This window comes from Equus quagga, chromosome 16 (assembly GCF_021613505.1).
Source record: "Equus quagga isolate Etosha38 chromosome 16, UCLA_HA_Equagga_1.0, whole genome shotgun sequence".
Classification (NCBI taxonomy): Eukaryota; Metazoa; Chordata; class Mammalia; order Perissodactyla; family Equidae; genus Equus; species Equus quagga.
In genome coordinates this window covers 63,167,062-63,181,302 of record NC_060282.1, presented here as the reverse complement: position 1 = coordinate 63,181,302, position 14,241 = coordinate 63,167,062, and the positions used below count along the sequence as shown (strand labels likewise).

The 14,241-nt window shown below is 36.3% G+C and overlaps 1 protein-coding gene across 2 annotated transcripts in view; it reads left to right on the top strand.

The window, feature by feature from the left end:
* Positions 1 to 14,241, top strand: part of LOC124227983 (cytochrome P450 7B1) — a 175,282-nt gene that overhangs the window by 146,000 nt on the left and 15,041 nt on the right. For both annotated transcript variants that reach the window (XM_046642164.1, XM_046642166.1), the window contains exons 3-4: positions 4,436 to 5,023; positions 5,484 to 5,690. In XM_046642164.1, the coding sequence (XP_046498120.1) occupies positions 4,436 to 5,023; positions 5,484 to 5,690 (795 nt within the window). The remainder of the gene's footprint in view (positions 1 to 4,435; positions 5,024 to 5,483; positions 5,691 to 14,241) is intronic.

The following is a 14,241-nucleotide window of genomic DNA, read 5'->3' as shown; positions in this document are numbered from 1 at the left end:
GATTTGAATAATTTTATTCACTTTTCAAAAAACAACCAATTTCTGCTGACGCTTGATATCTTAATCTCGGATAGTGAGAAGCTTGCTGAATTTCTAATGTCTAAATAATTTAACCCTGTTATGTTTTTGAACCCCACAGTAGACAACCACATTTGAATATGTACTTCTACTTTCCTTTGGCTTCTTAACTAGAGTTTGAATAAATTCCTGTCAAGAAGTCTTGCTAATGTATATGATTCTAATGATCAGTTTGCAAAATAGCTTATTTGGAAAATGTGAAATGAGGAACACCGTCTTCCACCCTTGTCCCATAATGTGATTTCAGTGAGTGTATGTTCTTGCATGATGAGCAAATGATTGTCATCCCAAAAAGTCTCAAGGGACACGGATGTCATCTTAATAAAGAAATTAAAAGGTACATCTTTTCATGAGAAACCACGTAAATTCGTGACCTGTCGCAGAAAATAGTTCTCTAATTGGTTTTGTGTGGTGGTGCAGCGGAATCATTTTCCCTAGATGTCACCCCAGAGAAGCACCACTGCACATCATTGTCAACAGCTAGTGAAATCTCCCTAATAAGAGGGGGAGTATATAATGTGGTCATCCCCATAACATAAAAGTTGGTTCATATTCCACTCTTCCAACTAATATTTCAGCTTCAGATTTAAAAATTCTATTGAAGAACCAGCTAAACATGGAGATGAAAACCTTATAATTATGGAAAATATCTTTAAAATTCAAATGTATCTCCTATTTGTTGAACTGGGCATTTCTATTCAAAATAGTCAAGTAGTTGTTCTGAATTCCCCTGAATGTGTCTCTGTACAGCCCCAAATGTCTGAAATGAAAACATCAAAATTCAGTTTATAATGATCCAGATGTAAAATTTCTTGTGTATAAGATATCAGGGTGAATGACCTAATTTTTTTTTTTTTAACATTTACTGGCATACTTTGCGTCATGTAGCTTCACCTTCCTAAAAGAAGTAATTTTGAAGGAAGTGAAAGGGCCACTGACTTAGCAAAGGATCATGTGCGGGTTATACAGGAAGGCTAGTTAATGTCCTCAGGCCTAGTCAGCTCCTAAAAAGAGAAGAGAATGAAGTTATTGCCATAGAAGACATTAAAAATTTTGACCCCGTTTCAAATTTACTGCTCAAAAGGATGGTTTTATATATGTATATATATTTCTGCAGAAGTGAGCCCCATTTTGACGTTTATATTTTAGACAAATGCAAACTGAAATTCTTTAAATCAATATTTCATGTCAACTGCTGACAGCATTCTTCTCTCTTTTGAAAACATGCCAGAGGATATTGTTTCTACCTGTGATCTTTCTGAACTAGGCAACTTGCCCATTGACACTTGGCCTTCATTGACATAAAACCACACTGGAGCAAAAGTTAATTTTCCTCCAAGAATACATGGCGTTCAGAATAACTTTTCAGATTTCCTTTGTTAAGAAATTTAAATTCATTTTATGAATGTATATGTGTTTTCCTGTCTGATTAAAGATTACAAAGAAACTCTGGTTTTGCATCTCACATTAGCAGATGGTGGACAGATGGTTTAAATTAATATTAATTTTGGAAAACTTAGCTTAAATTGTTTATACTGAAGATTAAAAGTTGGAAAGCCAGCTAACATCTCCAGGGTTATTAGTACTTCCAAACCCACTTGAAAAGTAAAATCCAGAAAATCAAAATATCTACTTTTAAAGCAATCCACATCTTAGGCAGAGAGGTAGTAGGTAAAACACAACGCCTTGATGTTGAAGAAAATTGAAACAAGAACGAGAAAGAGAAAATCCGGGTCCTGCAATGTAAAGAGCCTTGAAAAGAATGGGAATGTTATCTACAAACAAATTGCTTTCAACAAAGCAGTAATGATTTAAAATCATTTCTATGCAACAACTGCTTATTAAAAAAAAAAATGTCAAGCAAAACCAGTTTTTCCACATTTAGCTTTTATTGCTTTTCTTTGAAATTAACCTCATCATTTCTTCCCGTAGCCTGACCGTTAAGAAGAGATAAAGAAAGACAGGTGGAGGGAATATATGGTTATTTGCAATGAATTGTAGACAAAAACTCTAACATGCATGCAGCCTCTTCTTTAGGAGGCCGATGGCCAGTAGCTGATGCTGTCATGGCTCAATATAGTTTTGTCTTTGCACTTAGATTTTGAGGAGTGTAGAAAATTGGTAGGAAAAAATTCAAAATATCCTCTAAAAATTGTGTTTTACAAACTGAACCTTTTATATATTCTCCAAGTTTTAATGATTAGCTTAAAATAACCCTAAAGCTATGTAGCAAAATTCTTTAGTAGACGAAGGAAAGGATGAATCACCACCTGTGAAAATACACAGCTTTGCCTAAAATTATATCTTTTGCAAAATAAAAGAATTGACTCTTTTTTTCAATTATTTGTCAGGCAGATGCTAGCAATTTTATTTAATTAAGCTCCTATGGCAAAGCAGGTGTCACAAAATATGCCCAAATCCAGTTGAGTCCTTTTACTTTCCCCAGGGAAAAAAAAAATCCAGTTTACTTTGTAGATGCAGCTTTGGGATCAGACCAGAATGAGTAGCCACTTCCAGCTTTACCGTCATTCCTAGGTTGGCCAGCCTTATTAAATAAATCAAGGAGAAGTAGAGTGAATAAAATTCAAGTCATACGATTTATTTTTTTTTAAATCATAGCACATGTATATTTATGGATATTAAAAACTTAAATTATGTTTTAAAATTGTAAAACCAAAAAACATTAATCCTGTTTCTAGGATTCGGTTGAAATTATTCAAAATATTCTAAAAATTAAATTCAAAAAATTATCCTAAATCTTGTACCACATCGAATTTAATTTGTGATGCTGAGTTACCATAAATAACAAGCAAGAAGTTGTTCATCTAAGAAAGCTACGCACACATACGTACATACACACACACACACAAGAATGATGAGGTGAAGAGGAAAGTGTAGATGATCCTATAAACTTTAATGTCTAATTATTTATTGTTTTCTAGAGACAACAAATAGGCATTAAAATTTGTGGGAACGTCTCAATTTCATGTGTGTTCTTGAAAAGGAAAGGCTTATTAGATGTGATTATTGAACACTTTCTGTGTAATACTTCTAATTAGAAGTCTTAAACCAGCACTCTCCTGAGAAGAAATCAGTACTGTGTAAGGAAAAGAACAGTGTACAGGGAGTGACTTCTTGTTGAGGCTGTGGCACTAAAAATGGCGGCATGACCTTGGCCATTAACCTCTCTTGACTTTCTGCAGCCTTCTCAACTGATGAATGCTGGTGGGGGGGTGGGGCTAGAAACTCTCCAAAGCCTACCAATTTTGACAGATCATAGTATGGCTGTGTTCCTCATTGTGCCTTCTTAAAAGAATCACTTGAAGCCCTTTTCAAAAATAGAGATTTTAGGTCCCACCTCTAAGCCTTATGAATCAGAATCAGGCAGGAATCTGTATTTTTAACCAGCATCCTAAGTCTTTTAGTTAGGTAAGGTTGGACAACACTCATATATGAAAAAAAGGTCACCACCTCAAAGAGCTCTTGCTGATAACTCCAGGCTGACTGAAGCAGATTCCACTTTCTGCTTCACTTACATGTGTTCACATCTCTTCTTTATCGCTATCCATAATGCTACAATGATTTCTTCACATCTTTATATCTCAAGAGTAAAAATCTCCAGCCAAGTATCTGGATCTCAATAAATTTTGAATGTATGCCTGAATGAATGGATGATTGCATGAATGGAATTGGAATTGGGATCCTGTCTCAGTCACAAATCAGGATGTGACCTTGGACATGTTACTGAATCTCCTGAGCCACTATCTTTTCATCTATAAAAATGAAAATGCTGGCATTTGTGATTTACTGTTAGTGTTTAATTAGACATTCATTTGTGACTACCTGCTTCATACCACATATTCATTTATTTGAGTTCAAATTATTGTATCCAACCAAAGCTAACATGATACCAAGTATGAAAAAGCTCTTCATGAAGTATAAATAATTAGTAATGTAATGTCATCTTACCAATTTGATTTATTTGTTTGTTTTCTGTTTATATTGTTGGGGAAAAATATGATAATTTTTTAAGTCAAGGGATTCTAAGAATATTTAAAGGATAATTTAAATATTTAGGTACTTAGTTAAAATAAAAATTTGAACAGTAATTTTTTTTGAGTCATTATGAATTTCAGAATATTTAACTTCAAGCTTCTAGAGTTTTTCCTACCATCTTCCATTTTAAAAGGAAACATGTAGTGGACCTTTGAATGAAATGGATTTTTATTAAACTTTGCACCTTTCTAGATGTTAGTTATTAAGTTCTTTCTAATTTTGATTAAAATATTTTCAGATTTCAAGGGTTTGTTTTGTTTTTGCTACCAAATAAGCTCATATTCTCATTTATTTCTTTTAGGAAAGTACATAACGTTTATCCTGGACCCTTTCCAGTTCCAGTTAGTGATGAAAAATCACAAATTAAGCTTTCGAATATTTAGTAATAAAATAACAGTGAAAGCATTTTCCATCAAAAAGTTGGTAACCAATGATGACCTGAATAATGAGCTTCATGTCTGCTATCAATGTTTAAGAGGGAAATCTTTGGACGTACTCATGGAAAACATGATGCAGAATCTAAAACAAGTTTTTGAACCCCAACTATTAAAAACCACAAATTGGGAGATGGCATGCCTGTTGACATTCTGCAGCTCAGTAATATTTGAGATCACATTTACAACCATACATGGAAAACTTCTTGCTGGAGATAGGAAAAAATTTATTACTGAGCTAAGAGAAGATATGTTAAAATTTGATGACAAATTCCCGTATTTAGCATCAGACATACCCATTGAACTTCTAGGAAACGTCAAGTCTATTCGAAAGAAACTTATAAAACTCTTGACATCAGAAAACTTAGCTAAGATACGAGGATGGTCAGAAGTTGTTCAAATGAGGCAAGATATCCTGGAGAAATACTATATGCCCAAGGACTTTGAAATAGGAGGTAAGAAACTTCTGAATGATTGCTTGTCTAAAATAAAATAATTTACAATAGACCTTTGAAATAAAAAGACAAAATGGCGACCTTGAAAATTTTTATGCTCTTTCTAATTGACTAATGATAAAATGTTTTACTCTGAAACAACCCTCTGTGATAATTGATTTTTTTTTTTTTTTTGCTGAGGTAGTAAAACAAGATACTTAATGGTGATAATGAGAACGAGTATAACTAAGCTGCATTTACTCCTCTTATCTCATCCCCCACCTCACGACCCCCCCACACACATTACATTTTAAACTATTCTCATTAAGCAGAAAATTAGACTTCAGAAGCCTATTGGTCCTCATTAGCATGCACTGATCCTTGGCTGGGTCTGTGTCCTAACATCTTTTAATTAGCACACTGCAAATCTAATCAGTGTAATAAACGCTATTAATCTTCCTTTTCACTTATTTTCTCCCAGCACATCATTTTGGCTTTCTCTGGGCCTCTGTGACAAACACTATTCCAACTATGTTCTGGGCGATGTATTACCTTCTACGGCACCCAGAAGCTATGGCAGTGCTGCGTGACGAAATTGACCATTTGCTGCAGTCAACAGGTCAAAAGAAAGGGTCTGGATTTTCCATCCACCTCACCAGAGAACAATTGGACAGCCTGGTCTACCTAGGTAATTTATTTTTATCTGTTATGAAGAAAAGAAGGTACCTCTCTGCAAACTCAGTTTATCACTCAAAGCTGTTTACCAAGAGGTGGAGGACACAGCTGTCTAATTGACATAATAACACCCATTTACATCAATTATAAATTATGTAGTTTATAGCTGTAGATACTCTCATTGCATGTAAACATTAAGGCCTAGGTAATTAACTATGCAAGGTATGCAAAAGGCTAAACCAAAGCTTTGCAATTATTTGAAAAAAAGTTTATGCCTATTAAGTCATTTGATTCCGAGCATCTGCTGGCATGTGAATGCTTTCCAAACACTGCTGCACTATCTTGACAAGAAAGGTATTTGGGGATTGAAAAAGAAAGTATTTCAGAAAGGCAACTTGTGTGCAAAATGTATTTATTCTTCCCTAAGATGGTGTCTATATTTTCAGGCAGAGAATCGGATATTTTATACAGCGTGGAGTGTATGATTCTCAAAAATGTAGTAAAAGTGATTTCCGCTGGAAGTTCCTGATTTAAACACACTCAGAAAAAAACGGGGGGAAGAAAAAAGAAGAAAGAGAAGGGAGGGAGGGTAAAGAAGCAACAACTACAAATTACTCCATGCGAAATGTCTATATTTTATAAAATATTCACTGACTCATGAACTATGCATGGTCACTATTTTAAATATGTTTGAGGTCAGGAGTGACTAAGTTGTTTTTCTATTTCTACATAGGCCTGTATGTGACATGAGCTTTTGATGACAGCAGATTGCATTCTCCTTTACTAGTTTTGATAAGACCACTATCATTATGTGAATGAATTTTAATTCCCAAAGTTAAATTCCATATCAATGATGCTCTTTCTGTATTTCATCCTGTGATATCCTTTATTATACAATATTCCAGGTTCTTTTAGACAAATATAGGAGTAAGTCTTTATATGTCTCTGTTGCTTCACTCCTTTGACAAAGTAGACAAGTATTTTAGCCCATGTTGGCCTCCATTTTTTATCTTTTAAATATGTTCCAGGTCTTTTGATGGGAACTTCTGGGAGCAAAGACCCTACTGGTCTTGATCAGTGTTGACCACCAGCTGTCGTTAAGAAGAATAGCCCAAGTGTTCTAGAGACCGTTGCCACTGGTTAGGTTAAGACCCATCAGAGGCACTGGAAGGAAGCTTGCCTTGTACTGGCAGCTGGCTAGCTTGTTCAGTCAGTTAGGAAAAATATATCACTTGGTAGTTTGCTGTTTTTAGCATACATTTTCAAAGTAATTTTATGTTCGCTTGGGGAAAGAAAATACTCCCAACATTATTACAATACAAAGATTATTTTATTTTTCTTTTCAGAATTATTAGGGAACAAATGCCCAAAAGTTACTGAAAGTGCTGGGTGGTTGCCTTCACATAGATACACAGTGTTTTCTGTGTACCTTATGGTTTCTATGAAGATCAAGATTTCATTTCCCATATATTCAAGTCATTTCAATTGCATTTTATGAATCAGATGATATTTACAAGGAAGTAAACCAATTAACTTCAAGGGATATATTTTTGTATTCTGTACACAGTTATTACTCTTAAAAATTTAGTTGAAATTCATCAACTCTCTTTTTACTCTCAACTTCTCATTATTGAAAGAAAAAGTCATCTTAAAACTGTGGTATTAAAGCAGAAAAGTTTAAATTTATTTGATCAGAAGAAATGGCAAGTTCCAGAACCATGATGCGAGTCCATTTAACTACATAGCTAGAGCTAAGAATTTCATCCTGGGAGCCCTCATGAATTTACAGCCTACCTCTCATCAACAAATGAACAACAACAACCGATACCAGTGAGTGTAGATAAAGGCAGTGCCTTCAGCAGTCTAGAAGGTGGACCTCTGTTCATCACGACCTCGGTTACCAGCAGAGGCCACTGTTGTTCGTTACGAGAACTTAAGCTGCTAGAAAACAGTGTGCATTTTTTCTTTCGCGAGATAGTTTTGTGCAGATTGAAGCAAATTTTTATGTGAACCAGTTACACAACAGGTAACTTCTGCGTCTAGTCATAGCTCAATCATGAGTATTTCTCTCTATCGAAAGAGTATGAACTATATGCACAGAGGCGAGATTTACAGAATGAAGCGCTGTACCGCACGGTCTGAGAGGTGTGCTTCCCCTTGTCATCTCCTTAAGGAAAGAGTTTTATGTATTCTAAGTACAATTTCTTTTTTAAAAAGAAGATATCTTGAATTTTTATTGTAAGAAAAAGGATCACAAGGATGAAATGAATGCTGCATTTTTTTTTTAACCAGGAAGGAGAATTTTGATAGTATAGCAAAGGGAAAGACTTTTTTTCTTAAGAGATTTTGCATGTCAGCCTACGTTGATTATAAAGCAAGGTTGAAAAGGGACGTTAGAATGCCATAGAAACGAGAGTCTTATTCCTGACCAAAAATGATTTCTGTTGTTTAGAGTGATCATAAAGACAGAGCTCAGTGGGTCATAGGCCTATCGTGATGCGAATCATTGTGCATATATTATTGACATGTGTAGCTCCGTCCTGTAGGCCTCTCGTGTATCAAATTTCCTCTGACATAAATAAACACTTAATGTCAGCAGAAGTTAAAATGTGTAACATAGATTGGGCTTTTAAATATCAAGCCTGTTTGAGTAATTCAAAGCAATTGTCTGTTGTAAGAGGTGGTGATAGATTTATGCTCTTTTCCAATGCTCTTGAGAATCTTTCTTTAAAACTGTTCTACCTTTTTCTTTTAGATAAAGAAAAACATACCTTTATATTTTTATATATTTATGTAACTTATTATAAGGATTCTACTTATCATGACCTCACTAAAATTTTATATCTATTAGTGCAGATCTCTCTACAATTAAATTTAAAATAATTTAGTAAATACAGTGAGGTTCAGATAACTGTTACTTGGGGCCTAAATCTCAATAGGAAGAGTTGTTGATAGAACAGAAGTTTAAGAATACTGGGAGAAAACTTAGAATTTTTCAGTTTTCCCAGAAAGAAAAACTTGGAGTGGAGGTAGGATTTCGAACTACAGGTTTCTAATATAGGAGAAAAAAAGGAAAAAAGATGATTCTTAGAGAAGATAAGAAAAAAGATAATGCAAGGAGAGGAAGCTCTCAAAGTTGAAATTTTGATAAATGGATGGAAAATAATCTCACTGAGTACCACTTCCTACCTCAAGGTTTCCCTGAATAATCCATGTAAATAACTTAAAAAGTATGGATTCAATAAATGTTATTTGTTGTTGTCACCAAAAAGATATTTAACCTCAATGCCATCCCTATGATGTTTATATTGTTTTCTTCATTTTCAATTATTTGTGAACCAAGCTGGTATCAAACTCAAGTCTACCTTACCCCACAGGAGTTGCTCTCTGTGTATCACACGTGCGTGAAAAGAGCAAATGTACTCTAAGTAAGAAGAAGGTAAGGCAAGTGGATTATAACTCCTGAACTGCTCAAGTGAATTGCAGGCACCTGATTCTGTTCAATTACCTGGCCTGAAAATGAGGAAAGTTGCTAATATGGCCTAAGTGTGGGGTAATGGAATAAAAGGAGATGCTATAAAACCAGAGCTCGGCAAAATTTGTAATACTTTTTTAAAAGGAGGAGATGCTATCTTATAATAACTCTAGAATTATGAGCTTGTGGTGATTCTCTAGCAAAATTCTGTAAGATTTCTAAGCCCACTGTTTGGGAGTAATTATAGGATGGGGAAAGAAACAGAAATGGATGATCAGTTTGAAAAAATATAGAATCTTTAATAACAATTAATAATGATTATTAGGTGTAGTTCATGTTAAATACATTAATGATTTCAGTATTTCAAAGCAATTTTATGGACTTCCATTGTGTCATGTGATCTTCACCAAGATACTGGCGACTGGGGTAGCTATGATTTTGTCATTTCTTTTACAGACAAGAAAATACTCAGGGTGCTAAATAACTTGCCTGAAGTCATGGAGGTAAAGGAGAGAGGCAGGACTTTAATTTGGGTTTTCTGGTCACACCCGAACTTTCTCCCTCATACCTGTCTGATACAAGAATCCTTGGAGGACTTTTTCATTGTCCCAACTGACCAGGGAGAGGACTCCTTTGTATCTCAATTCATCAAAGCCCGCTATGATATGCACACGGATGAGACCAGACAGTGTGGCCTAGAGGATGATGGGGTTAACTGTATTTTTAATTTCAGGATGAAGCGTTATAAGTGACAATATTAATAATTATTCTTTTACTATGTGGCAGACACTGTGCTACCTGCTTTACGTATGTTATTTAATCCTCAAGTATCATCATCTTCATTTAGTTATTGGGTAACAAGCTTAGAAAGATTAGTTAACCAACGTATATCATACAACTAGGTAGTGGCAGCGCCAGAAATTGATGCCGGGTCTGTCTAACTTCAACGCTAACCCATAAACACTGTCACCTCAGGGCAAAATACTCTAAAAACAGACCGGTGACCTTGACCACTGTTTTTTGCAAGGATCTGTATCACTAATTCTTAAATGCAGTTGGGTTTGAGGGTGAGGATGAGACTAGAGGTTTACATTAGATTTGTGTGGGTGTTTCTTAAAAGTAAACTTTTCATGTTGGAATAGTTTTTGATTTACAGAAAAGTTACAAAGATAATAGAGTTCCCAGATACCACCCCACACACACAGTTTCCCTTGTTGTCAACATCTTAGTGTGGTATATTTGTCACAGTTGTGGGTGTTATTTTGAAAAAGCTCATTCACTATTATAAAATAATTGTGTATTTGAAAAATTCAAAGTGTACATCATTTAGACAACAATAGTAAAGTTTAACAAAATCCTCTGTTCCAATGGGGATGTACAGGAGGTATAAATTCTACTTCATGTCAGAAACTTCTAACTGGAGGAGGGGGTAGAGGCATTTTCCACAAGGGGGTACACAGGAAATCAGGTAGCGAGCTTTTTATACGAAATATAAGGAAACATTGATTAGAAGTGAAAAATATGGATTTGGATGTTTATCAAATTTTCAGCTCGGCACAAAGCTAAGAGGGTAAGATAATATAATGAATGCTGCAAATGGGAGGTGAAAGGATCAAAAGGGAAATTTAATGAGAATGCAAATTATTGTACTTTGGGCTAGAAGTCAACTGTATAAGAACAGGATAAGGAAATGTGAGGCTTAGCAGAAAAGGGTTTCAAGCAGTGGCTCGCCACATTGATTGCCCATGGGAATCATCTGGGTAGCTTTAAAAACTATTCACACCTGGTCCCAGCCCCAGAGGTTCCGATTTCATTGGTCTAGGGTGGAGGCTGATGGCTTTAAAAGCTCCCCAGGTGATTCTAATGTGCAGCCAAGGGTCAAACTACTAATTTAAAGGTTTTAGTTAATACAATGCTTCCGACTCCATTGGTCTGGGGTGGAGTATTTAAGTTTTTAAACCGTCTCAGGTGATTCTAATGGGCAGCCAGAGCTGATAACGACTGGGATATGAGGAAGCTTAAAATAAGTCAATGGTGATATGATTTCAAAAATCTGTTGTTCATCTGCTTCCTGCAAAACATTGGTAGAAGTATAGTATCCAAGACAGAGAAGGTAATTCCTCTCTACTTTGCCAACTGCAATAGCACACCGAGTTCTGCCTCATTTGAAAAGGCACATTGACTAATTGAATTCATCCGGGATGTCAAAAGACTGAAGGCCACATCATCTCTGACATACAATTTTAAAATGACATGGTAGTTGTCTTTGAATATTTTTAAAGGGCTGTTATGTCGAAGAAGGATTAGAATCCTTTTTGCCTTTGTGTTTTCTAAAGGGTAGAAATTAGACGGAGAAAGCTCAATATGAAAAATAACTTTTTAGTAAAATGGGCCCTCTGAATGCCATCATTGTAGTCATCTAATCAGAAATTGTACAGTGTCTTCACTAGGGTCTTGGGGAGCATTCCTGCTTATAGGTACCTTCCAACTTTGAACTACCTACATTGCAGTGTCCATGAAGGCCAGACCCATATGCCGTGTTCTCTTTTTCCACCAGCAGCATTGGCCTAGTGGCCTGAGCCAAGTAGGACCTTAATAAACATTTATTGAATGTTGAATTTGCATATCTATGTTTGATCAGTAAACCAAAGGCCATGTCTGCAATGCAGACTGAAAGTAGGCATTTGTACCAATTCAGATCTATTTTTAACTTTACTTAAAATATACAACTGTTGAGCCAAAAATTACTTTGCTTCAAATTATCTGATTATTTAAGTTTCTCACTTACCTTTTCACTTATTTTGAAGGCAGTTATGTAAAATCGCACACCCACATCTGGAGCCTCATTCCATTTCCTCATACCTTCTAGAAAGTACTACCTCCAGATCCCCTTGTCCCCCTTTCTCATCCACCTTCTTTTTAAGATCACCCTAGTGTTCAGCCCCAGGAGACTGCAGCAGGGCCAGGCTGTTCATTTCACTCCAGCCATCCCTGCTATCCACTGATCACCATGACTAATCAGATGGTATGACAGTCTGCACCAATCATTAAGATGACCCAAATTAACAGCCTGGCCATGTCACAGTGTATTCATTCCACATATACAGACATGGCCTAAGTGTGAGGCAGAAACTTGGATGTGCTTATTTGTGTTTGCATTGTAACATGCATTATTGATTGTCATAAACTGCTTCAGTGCTTTAAATCTGCAAATGAGAATCATCTGTCAATTATTACAGCCAGAATTGAGATCTGAGAGCAAAAGCGAAAGTGTATATGTCTTTTTCTACCAGTATTTCCTTTCATTTGCCATTTCCCTTCACAGTTACATTGTAAGGCATCTTGGCTCAACTCACTCCCCAGCTTTTTGCTTTAGACAGGATACTTAATCAGAGTATTTTTATCTCGTGAAAAGAGAAACAAATCTTCCCTAGCCAGGTGAAGAAGGTAGTGCAAGCTCTGAATTGTAAGTTGATTGTGGGAAATCCGTAATTCAGTTTCCTAGTGTACACTGGATGGTGAAGCTCAGTTCTTAATAAAACACAGGCAGCCTTATCTTAATCACAATTGCAATTGTTGGCACCTTGCGGTGTGTGGTGTAAATTACCCCCCAAATATTTGCATTCTCGATGGCCATTTTTCTACAATGTATTTAATAAGTAGAAGGCCCTATTACCTGCTAAATGTGAGTATAAATTAACAATCCATTATGCACAATAAGTTTTATAAAACATTTACAGATAGAGATCATGTTTAATTAAAATTAACTTGCATATGAAAGCCAAGTGCACTAATGATCACAATGACCTTTTATTACCTGCCGTCCCTTGTTTTGGCTGGAATGATTGACAGCTTGCTGTTTGGCTACCATGTTGAATTTCAGCTGACAAGACTTTTCATTTTAACTCAATTTGCCCGCCTATCACAAGCTGGTGGCAGGCCAGACCCAAGTCACCCAGCTTTGCCTCAGCAGCTTGCTCTAGTTCTCATTAGTACGCATTTATTCAGTGGAAATTGGAAGACAAATGCTTGAAGGCATGTGAACTAAGTATAGCAAATTAGGTTTAAAGACTGAATATTTATAAGTATATGGAAAGTTTTTTTTTTTTTTTTAATTCTAGAGCGAATTGAGAACTGAGTGCTAGCTTTGGTATAAAAGAAATAAAGATAGAAGGGGGGGAAGGAAGATTCTAAGAATAACAATACTATAAGCTTTTTCTTTCCGTTTTGGAAATATGTAAAATCTCTCTGACAACACCTTATCAAATACCAACCTGGCCTCTCCTTCGTGGAGTGCTCGCACAATGAAGTTTAGCACCTCGTGTGTGAGAAGGGGGAAAAAAATGAGGGTCGTGTTCATTTGTTGCTTGGTTATCCCTTGGTATGTTTTAAATTGCCTTGTTTGTTCGGCACTAGCACAGAAACAGATGTTGCTCTACCGTGCAGGATAATTTAGTGTACCTCCTGGTGCAGCATGGAAGTCCTCCCAGGGCCCAGCTGGCCTGTCAGTGGCACTGGCTGGTGTCTGCTCAACTATGACAACTACAAGTAGAGGCTGCAATTTTTTTATTGTGCAGTTGTCATTCTTCTCAACGTATAGCTCTGCCTGCATTCTTACTGGGGCTGGTGGAAAAAGCTGCTGGCTTTTGTGTCTGTAGGTTGTAACACAGAGCCACGGAAGCTCCACTCTCCATTGTTGATAATAATGCAACTCATTACTTTTGTCATCTAATGATTATCGGCATGATCGCTCAGAGGAAGAGCCAACCTCGTCTTGCACACATAACTGGTACTGGAAGGTAAAACAGATTTGTCATTTACGATCTGACCGCTAAGCCACACTTTGTGCTCCATTATTGTGATTAACTTCTGCATAAGATATGCTTGCCCAATTGTCATTTGTGATACTGCAGTGGGCGCAAGCTGCCATGCTTCCCGGGAGCACGTCAGCCAATCGGATGTGACCATGTTATTCGGACTGCTAAGTGCCTGCCCTGTCACAGCAGCCACCCCACAATTATTTTGCTTTTGTATTTCTTCTTCCCACACCCCTACTGGACTTGTTGGGTGAACAGCACTGCTACATATG